This window comes from Zootermopsis nevadensis, unplaced genomic scaffold (genome assembly GCF_977971745.1).
Source record: "Zootermopsis nevadensis isolate Lab colony 2312 unplaced genomic scaffold, Znev_1.0 Znev_ptg000025l, whole genome shotgun sequence".
Lineage (NCBI taxonomy): Eukaryota > Metazoa > Arthropoda > Insecta > Blattodea > Termopsidae > Zootermopsis > Zootermopsis nevadensis.
The window spans coordinates 2,740,604-2,763,368 of NW_028259157.1; the positions used below are offsets into that span (position 1 = coordinate 2,740,604).

Below are 22,765 nucleotides of genomic sequence, written 5' to 3' on the forward strand. Positions count from 1 at the left end.
AGGAAAATTGACATTAAAGTAGGAGAGGATTTTTAGAGATTTTATACACAGAACGTTAGAAGCAGAGCTGAACAGCCGAAGAAGGTACAGTTAAGTGTTGATTGCAGGCTCTTGCTTACTTGGAGCAGCTGAAGAATTCTGAGACTGGATGGCAGTTTTGTATGAGCACATTAACCAGGGGGATGACTCAGGATAACCAACTCAGATTCTTCTGCTTTCAAGTGGTTGAGCATTACATTAGGAACCATTATAACAATGAGAACCTGGCCGACCAGCAACGTGTGCGTGAATTTCTTAGCCGCTGGATTCAACTACAGGTATAACTCAACTTTTCAAGGAAAATTTCTGTGCTGTTAATTAGTCATTAAGAATTAACATCTCTTGTACTCTGTGGAGTCTTGCTATATGGTTGAGGAGGACATTTTAAATCATTTTACCTCATAGATCTTGATTTACATCTTTGTCTAAAGTGTCTGCATACAAACCTCATTCAGACTTGAATTATACTAAACACGGTTGAATTGCTATCACATAAAAATATAAATGGTAGAATCATAAGTGGATAGAAAGAAAAAGTTTAATGTAACTATTTCTACAACTGATGAGATCTATTCTTACTTGCAGTGCACACAGCTTGGGAGACAGGAAGCAATATTTCTGCGTAACAAAGCAGCCCAGGTTTTTGCCCTTGTGTTTGTCCGTGATTATCCATTACATTGGACTGACTTCTTTGGTGACCTCATTAAAACTTTGAGCTTTGGACCCCAAGCTGTAGATATATATGTAAGAGTGCTCAAAGCTATAGACAGTGAGGTATGTATATATTGCTGCATCTTTGTTATTTTATAGAATGCTTGCATTTATTTGTACAGTGTTTCTGAACTGTGTGTCATAAATGATAGGGGAGCTTCAGGTCATGGATATGAGTCAAAAAGGTTCAGTGAACACAGGTCTGGAAATGCTCCTGTAGAAGTTTGCAGAAAATAAGATTTCAAGGGTATATTGCTTCATCATCTCTAAAATGCAAATGCTTGACTGAGGGAGTATTTACTTGTTACACATAAGACTACAAGTGCTCAGAATTCCCTCCGTGGAACACACATCAGCTTGTCAGAACAAGGTTTATGTTCAGTCACCCCTGATATCGAACAAATTTTGTTTGCTGTATCTTGTATGCATTGCCAGATTTGCTGTCTGGTGTCAGTGGTGTTGGAATAAACCACGTTTTCATGAAACTCCATGAGTAAATGTCCGTCCAATTAAGGTCTGGTGACCATGGTGGTGGAACCTTGGGCCCACAACCAGGTCAGCATCCATGATAATGCCTGCCTATCCACTTATATGCAGCTGGACTTATATGTTCTGTATGAAAACTACATCCATTGTCTTAAGCACAACAAAACATCCTTCAACAACTAAGGTAAATGTCTGTAGCAGAATTGCAGGTATCAGGGACTAGTAAGTTTTACTGGTAAGATACATGGACAAGTGGGATGATTTTCAGTGATTCCTGCCCACACATTTAACATCTTTGTGCAACATCCTGACTGAACCAGCCTAGCAACATAATGTGTTCTTGAACTTTTATCTTCTGTAACATTTTACAGAAGAATTTCTGGACCTGTGTGTATTGGATATTTTTTACTCATGCTGACACTGAAGCTCACCTTCTGTTTATGATGCATAATTTAGAAACGCTGTATAGATTTGGTAATTAAATTATATGTTAAAACTGAGTTTATCGTTGTGAAAAATTGTTTTTATCATTTCTTTTAAGATCTGTGTATTTATGAGTCAAAGAAAAATTTAGAGTAAACTAACACACACATTTTATCTTTATCCAAATGTGCATTGCAATATTTTTTAAATATTTATTCAACACTTTAAGGACAAGGATGAACATAAATTTATGTACAGTGAAACCACTATTTGACATTTCTTTGGAGGGAGCAGGAAATTGTATTTAAACATAATGTAGAGTGAAATCTTGAATGGAGGACATTTAACATTGGTAGTGGGCCCATTGAAGTTGAACTTCAAATTAAAGTATGGTACTTATTTCTACTCCCCCCATAAATCTGCATGGCATGGTGCTTAGTTTAACACCAGTGATCATTTTACCTTTATTGTGGTTGCAACTGGAATATCCATCGTAACAGTATCCATTTTTAAATATGTCCATATATGATAAGAAATTAATAAGTATTTTGTCTTTGAGGTGGCTGACCAAGATATTACTCATACACATCAAGAGATAGAGAGAAATGCTGCAATAAAAAATGCTATGAGAGGAAGCTGTGTAGAAAAATTGGTTGAATCATGGTACCACATTCTTGTGAGTATTTTAACTTGGTATCATTAATCTCAGATTTTTGATTTTTACCATAGTTATTGAACTTTTGATTTGTGAATGACAGTTGTCAAATCCTGTTTGGAGGAATGGCATCCTAAGTAACATGTTACATTTTATAATCCCCTTCTTCCCTTTTTCTTCATGTTACAGAAGTTTGTAATGGGCATAATTGTGGCAGATGTTACATGTCCTATTGGGTTACCATGAAGTGTAGTCAGAGCCCAGTACAGCCCCTTTATACCACCACCTTCATATTATGCCCACAAATGCTTGGAACATTTACAATTGTAATATCTAAGGAATATACTAATTAGATACCACCCTGCTATCTGTCAACGTCTGTGGCAATACAAATATACTGTTAAGCATTACAGTTTACTCCCACATAACAAAGTAATCAGATAACAAATTTTCACTTAATAAACTTTCTCCCATTGACTATTATAATGAATTCTTCCTGCATAAAAATTTTTGTATGAAGTCATGCAGTCATCAGTTTTAGCCATTTAGAGTGCTCCTAAGTGGATTCAGTTGGCTTCAGCTATTCATTGATCCTTTTATGATTGTGTGGAGCTTGATTGCCTTTGTTTACATTGTTTTGGTTGTGAAAGAGCTATTGCAGACTTTGTGCTTCTGTTCAATTTTTATTTATGTTTCTATTAATCTTGATCTTTTGCCATGTTCTTATGAAATAAACACGGAGTATTTGATGTCTTGCTTTATGTCATGTTGATGTGCAGAAAGTGTTCATTCTTACTGGATATGCTAGTGTTAAAATTATTTGATGAATAATAAATAATGGATAATTCGAGTTAAGAGCTGAGATATTGAGTGTTTATTTACTTTAATGTGTAAATGATAAATTAAATTAGAATTCAGAAAACATCATTTAGCTTCGGACCATATTATGTCCACATGTCTTGAAACAGGCAGATGAACTTTCCTAATGTATGTCACTGATGCATTAGTATCTGATATACTTGGCAGGTTTTAAATATTGTGTTGATCTATTTTCTTTGTAAATTACATTGGAATCAGTGATGTGGGTTTGTTGACTTTGTATGATAGTGTTTTGTACCTAGATATCAACATTAGATTATTCCAGGTGCCTCTGTTCTACTAATTGATCTTGTTTTTGTAGTTGGAACAATGAGTTTATTTATATTTTAGCTGCTGATTTGTATTTTCAGAAAACTTATGAAACGAGCAACCCGGAACTTGTAAATCAGTGTTTAGAAATTATTGGAGCATATGTATCATGGATTGATATAGGACTGGTGGCCAATGCTCGTTTCATTGAGCTGCTTCTCTCCTTACTGTGTGTGGTTGAGTCACGGGAATCTGCTGCTGATTGCTTGCATGACATTATCAGCAAGGGAATGGAGCCACTGGACAAGCTGCAATTGATTGAAACTTTGGTTCCCGTCCTGCAGAGTTCTGGCATTCTGAAACCTCTTGAGGTGAAATTTAATTAGATTAGATGTATGTAAATTCAAGTCAATGTTATTTGGTGTACATGAACTCATAACAGATTTTGTTTCCTGCACATGAACTTAAAACTGCTTTATAACATTTTACTATTGTGGCAGTTTCTGTGATGTAAGACATTTTTATTTTCTTTGTTGTTTTAGTTAGTTAGCAATTTTTTTATTCAGTAACTGTGGAGCATATAAATATGAAGTTTCTATACCCTAAGCACCAGGACACTTTATACATAAGAAGACCTGAACTCATAGTTTTAAAAGAGATTTCTGTTCAGGCCCGGTTTGATTTTTGTTTTGGTCCCTTTACTGGTCTTAGGGTTTATATTTTGTTTTGCTTATATATTTCTTTACTGTGTACTTGTAATTTGATTATGCATTATAACTTGCATTTTTAACAGGGACATGTTTCAGAACTTCTGAACCAACTCCTGCTTCTATTGTGTAACTGAGTGGTATGACTGAATGCAGTAACAAACTAGTGCTGGGCACTGTACTACGGTTCTCATTTTCATCACTCCTTTTTACTTTAGTAAGGCATGATGGCCATTTCTGTGTTGGCTACAGAGTATAGTTGTGTAACTGTAGAGTTAAGTTTGTTTTGTTATTTTCAGGATGATGAGACTGATTTTTCATGCAAGCTATCACATTTGGTGAATGGGATAGGACTCAATCTAATTGATGCACATAACAAGTGAGTGTTATGAATTAAAACAGGGTTTTTAACATTGACTGAATATGTGTAGGAAGACTGAAGGCTAATATCCTTTTAAGAATTGATCATTTAAAAAACAGTGTATGCCAATCCACAATTATTTGATTAGTTATATATTGATTTTTTAAACTGGCAATTTTCAGGTTTTGAAATTAACATCTGTATTTATTTAGACAATGTGAAGAGTTGTGTACACTTGAAAAGGAGTGGTCCTTCAGCTTGAGAGTTAGACAGGGAGGGTTAGTGGATTTTATGAAAGGCAGCTGAGGGACTATTAGGTTCTCGAGAAAGACTGCCATGGAATTAAGAAACAGACCTGAGAGAATGTTCTTAAGGTTTGGAAGTTTTACTCACATTAAATTGTGTCAAAATGTAGTCTTTAATATTTGTGTAGGCTATCATCCAAGTATACCTTTTGAGACCTGCTGTTCTTTTTTTAGACTATCAAAATCAGGATCTGTAGAGCAGGTTGCATTGCTGCAGAATGCAGTCGAGCGTAAAGTCCCAATTATGATTCAGTTCCTCAGCAATGATTATGATGATGTGTCTGCAGAAGTTCTGGAGTTTGCTAAAGAGTATATCCATGTGAGTATTATTTGAAATTTGCTGTTATTTCTCTGTGACATTAATCTTGACATTCCTTTATTTTTTAATTTAAAAATTGTTTCGTTGCTGTATACAAATGATGTCAATACTTTTGTGAAAAAAGGGCTAGTGTCTCTTCAGTAATTATTTCTACTTGTCATAATTAGTTATGATGAGTTTACTACTTACTTATTTCTTTTAACTAATTGATTATTGTACATAAGCAAATGAGTCAAGTCAAAATTGAGGTTAATTCCTGTTTGTATAGAATCCAAAAGATGTATCTAAACATTGTTTGTAGATAGAGGTAGCAATCTGATTACTGTGTCTAGCACCTGTCGATTATGAGGTAGGGTATGTATACTTTTCCTGTCCAGTTATTTTAATGATTGAGCTTGTCAAGTCTGTTAATGGGTTTTTGTGAGGATGAAGGTGACTGCCTTCTGGGATGTTGTGCCATGCAGTCTTGTAGAAATTGACTGACATTTTAGAGGTGCTTACTGCCTCCATCATCAAACAGTCATCTTCATACTTGCTGTTGTGAGAACCTAAAATTGCACTTCTTGTGATGACATTGATGAACTTGCAAGAGGGAATTTCTGTACTGACAGATTTACCATCAGCTTTTGAAGAAAGACTTATCAATTCCTGAAAGAAGATTCTATACCATGTAATTCAACATTTAAGTACCATAATTTACAGTTTGTTTGATTGATTTCCTCCCTTTTCTTGAAATTTAATTCTAAAATAAGGAGGGTGAATGTACACACCGTTTCATTGCAACAGACTTAGCTCTCAGAACTAAAAATAATAATTTTATGAAAGCTTATGATGTATTATAAGTCTTACAGATGTTGCTGTTGAGCACATTTTTACAAAACGAATATGTAACCATTTTCGACTTAAAAATGAGTAATTTGTCAGTGTAAATTTAACTCTTATGCCCAAAACTGATACATTCTCTAGTACTGCCTGATGTATCTGCAGCCAACATTATTTATAATTTTGTCACCATTGTTGCTATTTGTGTGGAAGTTATTTCATAAAAAATTTCTTGAATAGTCCTTGCCTTGATTTCAAGTTCTTTTATTTTTAAATACAAAATTTATCAGGTGAAACTCACTTTCAGACATTTGAACTGTTCCTTGTCCTGTTAATGTTATTACAATATCTTTCTTGGTCTTAAAAATTTACTGTCTGTCTTTGTTGGGAACTGATGAATTGTAAAAATATTGATTACTAATCTCCTTACATTCTATAAATCCATTCTAAGAAATAAATTGAGAGCTTTCTTACCCTCACATTGCCTTCTTTTTTTTGTGTACATTTTGAAGTATGCATCTTGTATTGGTTTGGTTTAACTCATATTTTTGAGTACATCAACCCTATGTATGTTCAGTGTGTTTATGTATGATGTTGAAAATCTTAAATGGGTGACATTTAATTTTAGGGTTATAAACTTGGAATATTAAATGAGGGATAACTAGTTGAATGTTAAATAAAGGTTTTACTGTAATTGTGACCCCTTCCTTATATATGTGATATGGATGCACTTTTGTATAGTACAATGCTGCATGAATTTTAAGGTTAGAACATTACTTTCTTATTCTACCACAACTTCTCACTTCTGTTACCATCACCTTCTGAGTCAGTTTTCATAGCACTTTTTAGTTTTGTTACTTTAAATAAAAATACTTTAAGCACTGGGTATAGATACTTCCTTTAACTAAAAAGCACTTTCTTTAAAACTCAGTCATTAAATGTTATTGCCATTAATTAATTATAATCCTCAGACTTTTCCTCTGGTGTAATAAAAACTGCTTATTGTCTTGCACATATTTGTGGTTCTTAAACCTAAATCCCAACATATCATGTGCATTTTATTTCATGTTTTCTCTACAGTTTTAGTGTATAGTTTATTATTTAGGAATGTAAGTCACATGTAAATGTATACCAGTTAGATCTGTTTTTTTTTTTGGGGGGGGGGGGGGTTGATAGACTTTAACTGCCAATTCATAATCTGAATTGTTACTGTTATGTGAGGTCTCTTCAAGTAAAATAAGTTGTAATGTCTGTTAACAGATGCTGAAGGCAAAGGTGATGCAAACAGAGGAACAGCTCGGTTATGCGCATACTCTTCTACTTACAATTGTGTACAAAATGAAGTATGATGAATCATATCGCTTTGAGCAAGAGGGGGAAGATGAGGCCACATTCCAGGAATTCAGGTGAAGATGTTAGCTGTATCATTCTGAGGCACATTTTGATTTTTGATGGAGAAGTTGAAGTAGACTGATAATTGCAATGCTTGAAAATTATGTTTTTACCTGGGGCAGGTTAATTTTATGAACTAGTGCATAAAAATTGACATGATTTTTCTGTACCATAAAACTCTGTCTATTCACTTACCCTCTGAACACCTTGTCCTGTTATGCTGCTGTTTTTGTTACTGGCAGGGTGATTTCTGTATGCACTCTGAAGACAAATCATGTTTTGGATCCAGATAAACTTAACATTTATTTTCCCCATGCTTCATTTTTAACTGTCACTGATGTATTTAGTATGAGACATCAAGAATTTATACCATCATAAATATTTGGAAGTTATTAGCTGCTCGGTCTGAGGCATCATCCAGTGATACGGATGCGCGCTGGTTCGAGTCACGGGGAAAGAAATTTCTCATGAGATTTTCAACCAGAGTATGGGACCGGTGCCAACCCAGCATCGTGAGGAAATTGGGGAGCTACAATGGGTAGCGTAATCCAGTCATGAAAACTAGCAATGGCTGGGGGTTCGTCGTGCTGACCACATGTCACCCTATATCTGGTTGGATGATCGTTCACCTCTGCTTAGGCATGTGAACATGAGGCCAGCAGTCGGCTTTGGCTCTCTGGAGCTGTTATGCTATGGATTATTATTATTATTTTTGATGGTTATGTAAATTGGTTTTATAGTTTCTTAACCAATAGACAATCCCAGGTTCGCGTTTCTGGAATTTTTTTTGTTTCCTTTTGTGGTCCTTTTTGGTGTTCCACAGGGATATGTTTTGGGTTCTCTACTTTTCAATTTGTTTATTGATGACATATGTCAAGTAATTAAATCATTCTAAATGCCTTCTATTCGCTGATGATATCAAAATTTTTCGTGCCATTAAATCTTCCGACTGCAATGTACTTCAAACTGACATTGACTCTGTACAAGGTTGGTGCACTGCTAACTTCATGAAACTCAATATTAGTAAAACTACAGTAATTTCCTTCTCCAGGAAAACCACTACTTAGATCTTTGATTACAAACTTTTTCAGTCCTCCATAACACGTACCGACACCATAAAGACCTGGGAATATTTATCGACTCTAAGCTCCGATTTCATAACCATGTTGACCACATATTTTCACATTGTATTAAGTTGCTGGGTCTTGTTCGCACATTAACCTTTTCGTTCTCTTCTCTCGATTGCCTGTATATGTTATATGTAACCTTAGTTAGATCCAAGCTTGAGTACGCCTCGGTCGTTTGGAATTCTATTACGACTACTGATGCCAACAAATTGGAACGTATCCAGCAGAAGTTTGCAGCCCTTTGCTATTATCGTTTCCTCCCCCAAGTGCATTACAGCTATGCTGATGCATTAGAGTTTTTAAAACTCCAGACCCTGCATAAGAGAAGGCATTGTAGTGATGCACTGTTCCTTGCACAGGTTTATCGCAGTTTTAAATGTTGTCCTTCCCTTCTGGAAGCTGTCGGTCTCCGCATTCCTGCTCGGAATCTGAGAGATTTTTTTATGTTCAGTTTTAGCCCTTTGATCAAAAACAGTCCTTCTGCTAGATGCGCATCAGCTGCTAATGTCATCTGCAGGGATTTGGACATATTCGAGACAAAAATTGTCACACTTCTTCACATTCTATAATAGTATAATTTACTTAATTGATTCAAGTTATTTTTACAAATATCCTAATATATTTAGTAGCAATTTTCTTGTGTATTTACTTCCATATCAATGTATTTTATATATTGCTTGTTTTACCTTTTATGTTTTTATTGTGTTTGTGAGTTTATCTCTGTGCTGTATCTGTAATTTGCCATCAGGCTGTTGATACAGCACTTAAATAATAAATAATTGAATACACATATGCTATCAGTTCGCATGATTTGATTATATTGCATATGTACAGACTTCTATATGCAATCAAATTTATGACAGCTAAATACTTTTTTATTTGGTAGTAATTGGTTTGTTTTGTTTTATGCACATAGTTTTGTTCATTCATGTTTGATTTACTGGCTAGTATTATTTAATTTGTTAGCTGATGCTGATGCTTCTTTGATAAGGAAGCACAAAAGAAACACCATTTCCTTAGAAGGAGGACTTAGTGTACTATGGGACATTAACACACAATTGAGGACTCATATTTCTTTGGTGAATCATCTATCATTATCAGTATCAACTCTAAATATCATAGACAGTGTCATGTTGAATAAAATTCAAATAATTACTGAAGATAACAGGTTATTTTTGAAGTGAATACTGTACGTTACTTATCATGTGTGAAAACGTTTTGCCTGACAATAACAGAATAAAAATAAGAATAACATCAAAAAAACTTTCAGTTTCCCCCCCCCCCCCCCCCAAATGATGTCTATACTACCATTGTAGGCACTCTTACCCTTGGGTTAACATATACAATTATGAGAGAGTATGCATCTCATAATAGGCACCTGTCAATGTCACAGTAGAAAAATGCTGGCAAGAATACCATACAGGATGTCCCTGACCACTCTAAAGCTTATATTAATGTGGTACTTAAATAATAATTTTCTGAACATTCTACACTGGAACCAGGTATTTCACTTTTCTGGGGATTGATAAAAAATGGTGAAAACTCTGTAAAAGTGTAACCTGGAGGAGAAGCAAAAGTCCTAAGCTTAGTACTTACCTTAACCCTGAATTAGAATGTTCAGCAAGTGATGTAAGTAAATTATTAAACAATGTACAAACTTTTTACAACACATAATTCCCAGAAATTACATAAAAAATGTTAGTATCATGATGCAAGTTACAATAATTTGTAATTATAATTATGCATTCTTTATTTTCACCATTAACAGAGCTTTATCTTTCTGTCCAACTGTGCAACTAATATGTTTCTCTATCTTGAAATTTTCTCTGTCGTGCACAATTTGTAATTCTCTTTCACTAGGTGGATTTTTCTAGTATGGTGAAGTGTAAAACAAGATTGGTCACACAGTGCTAAGATTTAATATATTTTATACATTTCTAGTTGTGCTATCATAATTTCCTGTACTATGTAGTTTGGTGCACTAGTGAAATGAATGATGGTGATTGAAAATTGGAAATTCTTGCTGAATCTTATTGATCTGCTTTTTGTTTTCAGAAAGCAGTTAAAAGTGTTATTTGACAACTTGGCAGGGGTTAATAAAGAGTTGGTGATTGAATATGTGACAAAGTTCACAACCAACACACTGTGTGAATGGAGAACTACCTCCTTTGAAGATGTCGAGATTGCAATTTATTTACTGTATCTGATGGGTGAAGCTATTCCAGCATCTGGTGGCAACCATTTCACTGGTGATCATGTATGTTAATTTAAAGGCCATTTGTGCCTTAAATTATGACAGTTTTATAATAAATTAATACAACCAGATTGTTAGCAATCTTGATGCTGATTTGTTCTGTGTGTGAAACAGAATTTGATTGTAGGAATTTTATGTTTTTCTAGTTATAGAAAGAATGAGGTAATGGATCCAAGAATGGTGTATATTATGTACAGTCCAATTTTCTTTGCAGCTGGATTTTATATGTAAATGTGAATGTGTCATAAACTCACGTAAAATATTATTCGAAGACTCCCGCCAGTTTTTTGTTGTCGTTTAATACATGCCATAGAAGGCAATGAACTTCTTGATTAGCCCAGTGACAGTTAGCTTATCAAGGATTGCTGTGTAGAGATACGAGGTGCGATCGAAAGGTTTCCAGACTGCGCGTATAAAAACCCGTACACTTATCTCAGGTATTAAATTCATCCATCACCCTCGAAGTAGTTCCCCTGGGAGTGAACACAACGATCCCAGCGCCGCTGCCAAGCCTGGAAGCATCCCTGGAAATCTTTCTTTGTCAGCCTGTCAAGCACCATCTGCGATTCTGCCTGAATCTCTTCTATCGTCTCAAATCTCCTTCCCTTTAGCTGAATTTTCATCTTTGGGAAGAGGAAGAAGTCACACGGAGCTTAGAAAGGAAGTTGGGGTCGGTTCTTGCAGGATCTTTGAGCTCCTGAGAAACGAGAAGTCGATTCTGCTTCTGGTCCTCAGACAGGATGCGTCGCATGTGGAGTTCTTCCTTTAGAATCAGCTGACAGGTCCCATAGCCTATCCCAACAATGTCGCACAAGTTGTTGATGGTACAACGTCGATCTTCGTGAATGGCCTGCCGAATCTTCGTAACATTTTCGGGCGTTGTGCTCGAAGATGGTCGTCCAGAACGCTCGTCATCATCGACAGAGGTTCGGCCATTTTTAAAACGTGAATGCCACACAAAAGTTTGTGCATGACCCATTGAGGCCTCCCCAAATGCTTGCTTTAGCATTTCATAGGCTTCCGTAGCCGTTTTGGCGAGTCTTTGGCAAAATTTGATGCACACGCCATTCCGAAATCGCAGGAGGGTCGGTGTAATGCACTACCAAAACGCCCGTAACTAAGAAACAAATGCTAATTCGATGATGCTGGCTGGCACACTGATTCACTATGAATGTAGGCCGCACCCCCTAGCGGCAGAAGCTCGTACTACATTCGGTTTACCCTCTATTGACACAGTCTTGAAACTTTTCGATTGCACCTCGTGTACAATACAGTATACTTTATATTTTGTGCTTTCCTAATAGTATGTTGACTTTTAGCTCTGGCTGTAGGTATGAAATTAATGCTGACTGGCTGATCATTTATTTTCCACATGCCTTTGTTTAAGGTGATAGAAAAGTTGCACAACCCAAAGATGATACTGTTTTTTAAGTATATACAATTATGATTATGACAATTTTAGTTTTTTTTAATTGTAATTATTGTTCTAAATCTTTTGCCTTGGTCATGTTCCTTGAATTTATGCATAATGTGTGTATGAGAAGGATGAAACTTCAGAATATTTGTTGTCTTATGTTCATGTCCATATGATGACCCACTTTGTTGAGTAAGTTTCTCAGATATTTGCCTGGAGATCGTAACATACGTTTATAGATGTTTGCCACAGATTCTTCATCCAACACTGAAAAGCGTTTGTAATGCTTATTTACACTTCTCTGCCACAGAAACATTCTTTTAATAAAATAAAATATTTTTAATTTATCTTGCATGGTGAATTAAGAAATTCAATCTAACAGACTAATAAAGAATGTGAAATTAGGCATTGTTCAATAGTAGTCACATATTGCACGTGTGAAAAAGACAGCATTTCTGTTAGGCTGTCTACACACAACTGGTGCAAACTATGAAAAATCCAGAGGTCAGGGATATTATGTGCAGTCACTAATGCTTCATGTATTTTTGTTTTGGATTCTTTGAACCATTATAATTGCTCTAATGGGTTTCATGACTTTTTGTTCACTCTGTAGCTGCATTCAATATTTAATCAGATTTATATATACCTCTAAAATGTTGACCAAGCTAAGTGATTCTGGTGTTCCTGGTGTACTAAAACTTAGTTAATCATATCCTTGAGATAATAAGATAGTATACATACATGGACCATCTTTTGTTGGGGTTTCCTTTGAAATTAAATCTGTAACATTTCAGACTAAAGTATCAGCCATGCAGACAATGATGCATACATTGGTTACTTGTGATGTGAGCTACCACCCACACCCAGCTGTTACACTGCAGTATGTTGAGACTGTTGTGCGATATGAGAAGTTCTTTAACACGGAACCAGAACACATTCCATATGTGTTAACATCCTTCCTTGACCAACGTGGTGTGAGGAACAGTAGTCCTCTTGTCCGCAGCCGCTGTTCTTATTTATTTTCACGTTTTGTCAAGTGCCTGAGGCAAGTATTTGAAATCAAGATTGTTTTAAAATTTATCTTTGGTTTAGTGTTTTGGTGTTTATGAAACTTTTTTGCTTGGTGTTACTTAATGAGTACTGCACAAGTGTTTTTTTTTCTGACAGGGGAAGCTACAAGTAATAGGTAGTAGAGCTGCTGTTTCCATAGTGTGTTTCTGAATCCCTTTAGGGCACACTAAATGATACAGAGTGTTAGTTATAATAATGCCTGTTGGTGGAATTTTTTTCTTTGCCAGTCTAAATTTAATTTTCCCTTCACTCCCCTGCTTTGGTTGTTTTATATTATTGTTATTATTTGTCTTTACAATAAATTCATTTCCTTTTAGAAGGGAAAATATTTGGGTAAAGCCAAAGATTTGTCTGTGTGGGGATAGACCAGGTCAAATTGGCATATTGAAGGAGAAAATTGGACAATAAATTGAGAAATTTTGAAACTGCAGAAAATCCCAAATGAATTTGAAGTGGTCAGGGCTGAAAAATAACTAACTAGATGACTTACAGAACCCGAAGGTTCATCACCAAATTGGCCAAATCCTCCTCCACCAGACCCTGTCCTGAGCCAACAAAATCCAGTCTTCAACTCCTATCTCCCATACATCCCACCTGATATCCTCCCATTTACATTTAGTCTTCCCTTCAGGCTTTCCGACCATTACCTGATGCACACCTCTTGCCCCCATCCATGCGCGCCACATTCCCCGCCCATCTCATTCTTCTGGACTTATCACCCTGACAATATTGGCGGAGGAGTACAAATTTTTAAGCTCATCATTATGCAATTTTCTCCACACCTCATCATTTTTCCTCCTAGGCCCAAATATCCTCCTCAACACCTTATTCTCAAACACATGCAATCTGTGTTCCTCCCTCAGAGTGAAATACCATGTTTTGCACCCATACAAAACAACAGGCAAAATTTTTATTTTGTGTATTTTAATCTTTTGGTTCTTAGAAAAAGGCTGAAAAACATGAACTTCAAATTAAATAATTTTGAATTAATAAATTTGTGTATAAGACGGTTCCTGCTGGTTATGGTATATGAAACTATTTTAATTAACATTATAACATACTGGCAATAAATACTGTTTCTGTGAGTAAAGTACAGGAATGTAGTTTTTATTGCATTGCCAGTTGCATGTAATTAAAATGTATGTACAAGGTTACATCTGCAACATATTGTTACTCTTCTCTAATATTTGTGAAAATACAAGTCAATAGAGGTCTACGTCAGGATGTCGTATGTTTTTGAAAGGAACTTCTGAATGTTGTCCACAGCTTTTACAATTTTAAATTGTTTAATTTATACCATCAGAATACCACTCAGCTTAAGTATGTAGAAATCTTAAATGTTGCAACAGACAGCATCACACCTTGTTCCTTATTTTTGAAGTCTTTATTTAATGTGGTCAAAGTATTTGTGGCAGTAATCCTCAGTACACAAGGACCAATGGGTTTGGACATTTGGTTACTGGACTGTGACAAGGTGCCAGTTGTGTGAAGCCACCATCCATGGGATTATAACTGAATGTGTAAGTTATAAATGTAAGGTGAATGGTGTTTTGGTGGTATAATAAACATTTCGGTAGTGAACAATGCAGACCAAGAAACTGTTGATTTTACAATTTTGTCATCAGCATGTATAAAGTCCAGAACTGAGGTACTGACATTACTACTAAACCTTGCTTATTCAATTGTTAAACTTGTTAATTTCTCATTTCTCAGGACCTCAGACCAGACTTAAATAAAACTATAATCTCTGTTCTTTCCTCTTCCAGTTACTAAAAATATAATCATATAAGATTTAAAGTTTTCGTAGCTTTCATAGTATGTATAAATACAATGTACAGCTGTGTCATCAGTCCACGATGATGGAGGCAGAGACAATCTCTGAAATATTGGGAACTGATTTTATACTCACAGCCAGTTGCCCGTTAAGATTTCATTAAACTTGTATTAAATCGCAGTGACTTCTAAGATGAATTTGTACTGGACAGATACGGTTGTAATGTTTATGAATTTGTTTAGGCCGATAATAGTGACTCCAGCTTGTATTGGCTGAATGGTTAAAAACAAAATGTTGCTTATATTACTAATAAGTATTGTGTAAAGTGTATATGATCTGAAACAGGAACAATAATTGTCCCTCTAGATGTTTTCTGCCAATTTGATTTATTAATATCAAATTGTTTCCAGGACACTGATACAACCATATATAAAGGAAGTTTTAGGACCCCTGCAATTCCTGTTGATTCTTAATCCCCCCGAAAATGGATCACGCCTTATTAGTGAAGATGACCAACTGTATTTGTATGAGGCTGCAGCAGTGATGATAGTGTCTGGGGCTTTTGATGCTCAGGTACTTGGTACTTTACTTTTTTTCACTTTTAAACTCTGAATTTTTATGCTTTCAAACATTGTGTCTCATTTCAAGATCAGTATTTATGGTTTACTTAACTAAGCATTTTCAGTAACTAAAGGTTCTGTAGTGTCGCAATCATTGAAAGGGATACAGTGCAGTTACAACTTGAACTTATGTTAATTGTTATGAACTATGTGGAAGAAACCAACAATTGTACTATTACACAGGAACGTAGCGTTACTGAAATAAGTGTCATGCTGGAGGAAATTTAAAGAACATTAGAAGTGTGCCACTTCCACATAAACAGTTTTATGGTCTAACTTTTTGTTAATAAAATGTGTTAATGTTGTTAAAACAAAGATATTCTCACTCATGCATGAACACCATTATACTTATTCAATTTCAGAATATTAAATGGTGTGAATCTGGTAAATTTTAATATTGATATAAATGTTTTTGTTTTTTTCAAAAATCTAAAATTTTGAGAGGGAGTTGTTTTACATTCAGGGAAATTTAATTTTCTATGTACTGTAGTAGTGCTTCATTATGCTAATGATATTACATAAACTACTTAACACCACATAATATTTTGTAGTTCACCTAACATGTAAATGGTTAACTTTATTATCACTCACTAAAAGTGTCAGTAAAGTGTCACTTGTAAATCTTTTTGAAACATTTAAAACAGATGCTTATTTCAGTTTACCAGGTACCACTCATGATTATGTATATAAATACTATGATAAAATTGATCATTAAGCAAGTTTATAAAATGTGTCAGATAGTAACAACAGTGGATACAATTACATTGACTTACTTATTTGTACACAATTTAAGATGGTTTTACTATGCTTAAAAAAGCCTGTTAATGGAGGAATGCAGCATTAGAAACTAGTGACTAAGGCAAAATATTATCTGATTTTAGTGCTTTTAATTCTTATGCCCTAATGCTGAGTTTTATAAATAATAATATTGGCTGATTTTAAAATTTATTTCTCATCGCTAGATATATTTTAGGTATAATGAATTCTTCTCAGGCTACTAGCTGTGTGAGGTGGTTAATGGAGAAAACACCAACACTTTGAGAACCATCTTCAGGGTTCTGTAGATGTATTTCAGGTAATTTTTAAAATAAATACATGATTGTGTTTTCAGCAAAAAGGGATGCTTATGTCAAACATGCTGATTCCTGTGATGGAGAAGTTCAAGACATTGGTGACTCAGTTGCTAGTGGAGACAGATGAACGGAAGCAGCAGCTATTTGCTCAGACCCTGTGCCATGCTATGGCTGTCACTAGCCGTGCCAGCAAAGCATTTACAAACCATCAGACGATGAAGTCTTGTTGTTGTGTGCCTGTATTTGTTGAGGCCACAAAGGTTTTCCTTAACTGCTTGCAGGTAACACACTTTGTGATGTTGTTATATTCTTTAAACCATGTGCCTCTTGCAATAGGTATGAAGTTCTCACAGTAGTGGAAATGATGATGGTCTTGTGGACTTATCAGTTGATACCAACATTTTGGAGGAATGTGCCCCCCCCTCCAATCTTTAGCTTGGAAGGTGGCGATACAGTATGTCCTCCAAAATTTTGGTATATGCCTACAAGTCTGCATACTATTACTGTCCACAAGACCGTTGTACCTTTTTTGTACCTTCTGATTTATTAGTTGCCACCAATGTTATTCACTTGCATGATTGCAGGCTTTGATATTGGTAGAACATTGTGCCCCAGCTGCGCTTTACCCTGGAAATGACCCCGGTACCCATTGAATAGGAGGGTGGGTAGGTGGGCCCCAGAACTAGTCTCGATGCAGAGGCTAGAGGAAGAATCCTCTGTCTGTCAGGGATTGATCCCCGGACGTCCAGTCCATAACCAGTCACTTTACTAACTGAGCTATGCCGGCTCATACCACTATATATATGAACAGCAAATATGCTAGTGTGTGCAATGTAGTGACAGTTTTGCATTAAACATTTTTATCTGTAAGCAACGGAGTTGTCAGACTTCCAGACTATATTTCAATTATTCAGGACCATGGTGTTTAGAAAGGCTTTGCAGGAGATAGGTACTGGTTATGAAAGAGAAATAGATAGATGTAGTGAGTGGATTTAATAGAATTTCATGTTTATTCATACAAGAAAAGTGAAGTTTATCTATTTCTTTTATCAGATTCCAACACAGTCACAAGTACTTCAGAGTGGAGTGCGGCAATTCCTTCATAGGATGGTAGTGTGCCTGGAAGAAGAACTTCTTCCTTATGTTCCACGGGCATCAGAAGGTCTTCTAAAGGGCAATGACATACGGAGCATTCAGGAATATGTGCCGTTGATTGTACAGATAATTGCAAAATTTAAAGTAAGTTAGATTTTGAGTTGTCTTATTCTGCTTTTAGTAGTGTTGCAAACTTTATTTGCATTCTGTTACTGATAATTTTTTTTAATTATTGTTTTATGTAGATTTTTGTCTTCATACATATTTTTTAATTTGTTAGGCAGGTTTCTAACAATTAAAACAGTTCAACAGGGTAATGAATACTGTATATGAAACAGGCATTGTGCTATAGCCAGGGGCAAACAGTGTGTTTTGCCTACATCACTGGTTTGTGTATAGAAGGAAAACAATTGCATATACTTTGTAAATTAAAAAATTGCTTCAGACAGCAAGCTACAAAGTATTGCAGCTGGGAAATGTGTATAGTTTGGATAGTATATACTTCCTTACCTGATATCCCACTGATCACCATGCCATATGCTCTTATTTGACATTGAATGAACAGATTCACCCTGTACAGTATGTGTGTGTCCATTTGTCTTTCTCCATAAAATCTCTTGAATGAAGTGGCTTTACAGGAAGCTTTTAATTTGAAGTTAGATTTCCTATAAGACAGGTATCTTCAGATTATAATTTGTTTGCAAAGAAACATTATGTGGGAGTATATTCAGTGAAAGCAGTTGTACCGTTGGGTTCCTTTTATCTCACAAAATAGAAATTAATACAGAAGTTTTTTATTGACTGGTCTGTTTTAATTAAATGAAGAACTAGTGGAGTTTATAGTTAGAGGCATCTCAGGTGCTGGCTCAGTCACATATAGTAGTGGTCCGCAGACATTTTATTGATTACAGGCTTACATGGCTGTCATAAAACTAGTACTTTCAATACTGTCTTCTGAAATTGGAAATTTATATTTAATTTCTTCTCACAGTTCAATTAAATTATGATAGCTTCAGTGAATTAGGTTGACCAGGGTACACCACAACTGAAAAGAACAGTTGTCCTGGGTGTTTCAGAAGGAAGTGATTCCATTCCTGCAGCAAGTTTTCATGCCAATTGTGAATGCAATCTTCTCTGCACAATCATTGCCTATTGAAGAAAATGATGAGCAAGGGAAACGGGAGAAGCAGTTACTCCAACGCAACTACTTCCAGTTCATTGCTGCTGTTGTCACAAACAATGTTTCAGAGGTTCTGAATGCTCAGGACAGCCGGTTCCTTGAGCAGGTGATGATGAGTATCATTCGTGGAGCTGTAGATTTCCCAGATCCAGTGGTAAGTTGGCTTATGCATGCTAATATGGCAGATATGTTTGTAAGTATCTGGTGTGAGCCTCAGTCAGAGTTCAAACTGCCTTGTCTTAGATTTTTCATAATTTTTCTCAGCTTGTCCAGGCAAATAACAGGATAATTACCTTGGCATAGGTCATGGCTTTTCTTCCCAGATCTTAATGGTACTCCATGCATTATATATCAACTCATATCTTCTCATGCATGAACTGAATGTGAACACATAGGATTATTGCATAATTGTACACAAACATAAATATAATGGGGACTAACATTTTGAGGGAAATTATTGTGTTGATTTTTAGCTCTGTTGCACAAAAAAATACCTTGAGATTTTTACTGCAATTGATATAAAAATACTAGTCTTATATATTTTTAATGTATTTTAAATCTTGTTAAATGGATGTTTCCTACTTTTACTATGTGATTTTGGCTTACTATCCTTTTGATTTTTATATTACTACATACTTCTCGTAGCAATGCACATATTTTTCCTGACGATGGCCCTGGTAAGGCTGAAACATGTAAAGAATTAAATATATAAAATAATGTAATGTAATAGTTGTATTTGGATTGTCTCTGGAATAATAGTGTCAAATATAATGGCATGGTATGTAACAAAAAGTGGCGTTAGGACATGGGAATTTTGTAGAAACACTCTTGGAAGTCATATTTTTTAAAAGGTGACTCCCATTTTTGGACATGGACATATAATGACATGAGACAGACATTAATTTAAACTAAAGTTCATTCACTTTGTTGACAATTTCACAGAATGCAGTTACACACAACCCAAAGAACTATTTAAAATCAGTCCCAAACTTAATGCCTAGAATACAAAATTTCAGTCTTTGTATCTGTCTATAGAAAATATTTGCGTTGATGAGGTCAGTTATTTTGGAAACTTTACATCTTTGAAGGCATCTTCATTATTGCTGATTGAATTAGAAATGATTGTGGCAGGTATTCTGAGAATGGCCAGTTTGTGTTTTGGAGCTGTCGAGTCTCAACTATGTCATGGCACCAGTTCTTCTGACAGATATCTAATTGGTTTCCTCAGTTCTTTAAGGCAAATGCTGGGTTATTGTATTTACATGGACCATGATTGCTTTAACCCCTGTTTTTTAAGGGTTACTATATATGTTTGCTCATCTCATTGAACGTTACATAACTTCTGAAGGTGATAGCATTGGTAAGTCATGCAAAAACTTAAAACCTTGTGTGGAACAGCTTTTTAATTTTTTGTGTTTTTTTTATTTCAGGCTCAGAAAACGTGCTTCTCAATCCTGCGAAAATTGGTGGACTTATGGGGTGGTAAGGAGCAGCCTGATGACTTCACACAGTTCATATACAAGAACATAGTTCCTGCATGCTTTATGGCACCCCTTAAGTCCACATTTGATCTCTCTGATGCTCAGACATTACTGGCATTGGCAGAGAGTGCCATGTGTTTGAAGGCCATCCTGCAGAGACGTGTAAGTTGAAATTTGCTGTTCATTTTATAAATAAATCTGTCAACTGTTTATCATAGAAGTAATAATTAAAAATGCAGGGGAGTAAATAAAATAGGGGTATTCTGGATTTGGTACATACTTCAATGTTATGTTTACTGCATCTGTCTTCTGTGCTCTGATCGGTGGCATTTATGTTATGCCTTGTTACTATGTTTCGGTTGTTTAATTTATATTGATTCTTATCCCATAAAGGTAAGTCAGTCATGCCCTGATGCTGGGATGCAAAGGGGGATGTCATGTGTTCCTCCCTTTAATCTCAGCTTCTGCAATTCTCATTTGTCATCTACAGATCATCCCTTTTGGCTTCTTTACTGACCCCCTATGCATATTGAATACCTACCACATCATCTCCATAGTTTGCCACATCTGTTCATGTTTATCACAGAAATCCTTATTCATCTTCTAGGTGTATTATGTCTGAGATTTGAAGGGCAGTAGATTTATGAAATATGTCTTACAAGCAGGAATCTATGGAGAAATTATAATTGAAGGTTAAGTGGACTCTTTTCATTACTGCTGTATGCAAGTGTAGGTGCAGACCTTGGTTTATAATCAATTATGCCCCAGTAGTAGCCCAGGTATGTAACCATTGATCTGGCTGTGGCAACTGTGTGTCAAAAAATAGTTTAAAATGTTTCAGATGTAAATCTCAGGGAACAAAATAAATATAAATGAGGTATGTAATGAAATTATGTGAATAATATATTATTGCATGTTGTTGTTTATTCCATACACTACTTTATGTAAGGATATCTAATATTGTCATATGTGTTATATGGTTATGAGATATGGCTGCTTACTTTGAGAATTAATGCTGTTTGATTTCCTTTATGAAGATGGCTGTCTTCTGGGTTGTTGCACCGTGTAGTCTGGTAGAAGTTTACCAACGTTTCAGAGGTCCTTGCTGCCTCCATCAACAGGGTGATGAGTGACCCTGATGATGGAGGCAACAAGGACCTCTAAAATGTTGGTAAACTTCTACCAGACTACATGGCACAACTACCCAGAAGACAGACATCTTTAACCCTGCTGTGAAAACCAATAATCCTACTGATTTCCTTTATATTTGCTCCATAATAAATTATAACACTTTGCTGTTATTCGGAAAGATAATATGTATATGTTTCTGTAAATTTCTGAAAATTTTAGACTTTTCAGTTTTGTTTTATCAGACTAAAGTGATCAAGTTTCATCAAAATTGTATTGTGAAACATGAATAATTCATGTGGAATTTCATTTACTTTCTTCCAGGGGGATGAGTTTGTCAGCTACCTCCATACAGAATACCTCCCAACTCTTCAGATCTCTCCGCAGCTTATAGATGAGTATTGCCAGGCCCTCAAAGCTGAAAACAAAGTCTTCAAAAATTATGTCAAAGTAAGTGGAAGAAATTGATATTTTGAGTTAATTAGTTAAGTATCAATTGTGCATTATCCTTCTTAGGGGTCCGCAGTGGCCGCGCGGTCTGGGGCGTGGGCCTTCTGCTGCTTGGTTGCTGGGACCGTGGGTTAAAATCCCACTCAAGCCATGGATGTTTGTCTGCGTTTTTCTGTGTTGTGCTGTCCTGTGTATAGGTAGAGGCCTTGCGACGGGCCGATCCCTCGTCCAAGGACTCCTACCAAATGCCTATAGATCAAGCCAATGAAAAGTTGGGACCCGCAGTGCTCAGGCACTTGAAGAACGGGTCGTTCCCAGTACCAGTACCCAGTTATCCTTAGTCCACCTGGCTTGATCTGATTCAGAATTAATTTCTTTCCTTCTGGTCACAAAATAAAACCGATAATTGTCCTGTTAAATTTATCCTCAGCTTATTGTTGTGTATTCATTTCTGAAAGGATAAGGCCTTGTTAGCCATGTTACAGCTGAATAATTGCTGCTGAGGGTAGTACTGACATGCAGTGCACACACTTTGTGGTACTTCCTATTACTTTTAAATAGAAATGGACTGTTGTAATGAATTAGGAAAAATAGCTGTTTTCCTTTGTTATTCCAAGAAAATGTGCAGTACCCATCACTCTACAGTGACAGTTAGCAATTAGCATCACAGAATTATAAAATTAAACTCTTATCTTTATGAACTGATACACAGTGACTGAAGTCTTGCTAAATTCATGGATACAAAGTGAC

At 35.7% G+C, this 22,765-nt stretch overlaps 1 protein-coding gene across 5 annotated transcripts in view; it reads left to right on the plus strand.

Annotated features, from left to right (window-relative positions):
• The window catches only part of LOC110830231 (exportin-T), a 32,698-nt gene that overhangs the window by 3,379 nt on the left and 6,554 nt on the right, over positions 1–22,765 (plus strand). For 4 of the 5 annotated variants that reach the window (XM_087355765.1, XM_087355764.1, XM_087355762.1 and 1 more), the window contains exons 3-17: positions 108–317; positions 625–813; positions 2,219–2,335; positions 3,544–3,813; positions 4,449–4,528; positions 4,990–5,134; positions 7,217–7,362; positions 10,531–10,732; positions 12,938–13,188; positions 15,399–15,561; positions 16,720–16,962; positions 17,735–17,920; positions 18,835–19,110; positions 20,387–20,599; positions 21,890–22,015. In XM_087355765.1, coding sequence (XP_087211891.1) covers positions 108–317; positions 625–813; positions 2,219–2,335; positions 3,544–3,813; positions 4,449–4,528; positions 4,990–5,134; positions 7,217–7,362; positions 10,531–10,732; positions 12,938–13,188; positions 15,399–15,561; positions 16,720–16,962; positions 17,735–17,920; positions 18,835–19,110; positions 20,387–20,599; positions 21,890–22,015 — 2,817 coding nt within the window. The remainder of the gene's footprint in view (positions 1–107; positions 318–624; positions 814–2,218; positions 2,336–3,543; positions 3,814–4,448; positions 4,529–4,989; positions 5,135–7,216; positions 7,363–10,530; positions 10,733–12,937; positions 13,189–15,398; positions 15,562–16,719; positions 16,963–17,734; positions 17,921–18,834; positions 19,111–20,386; positions 20,600–21,889; positions 22,016–22,765) is intronic. The other variant, XM_022064883.2, reaches the window with a different exon arrangement.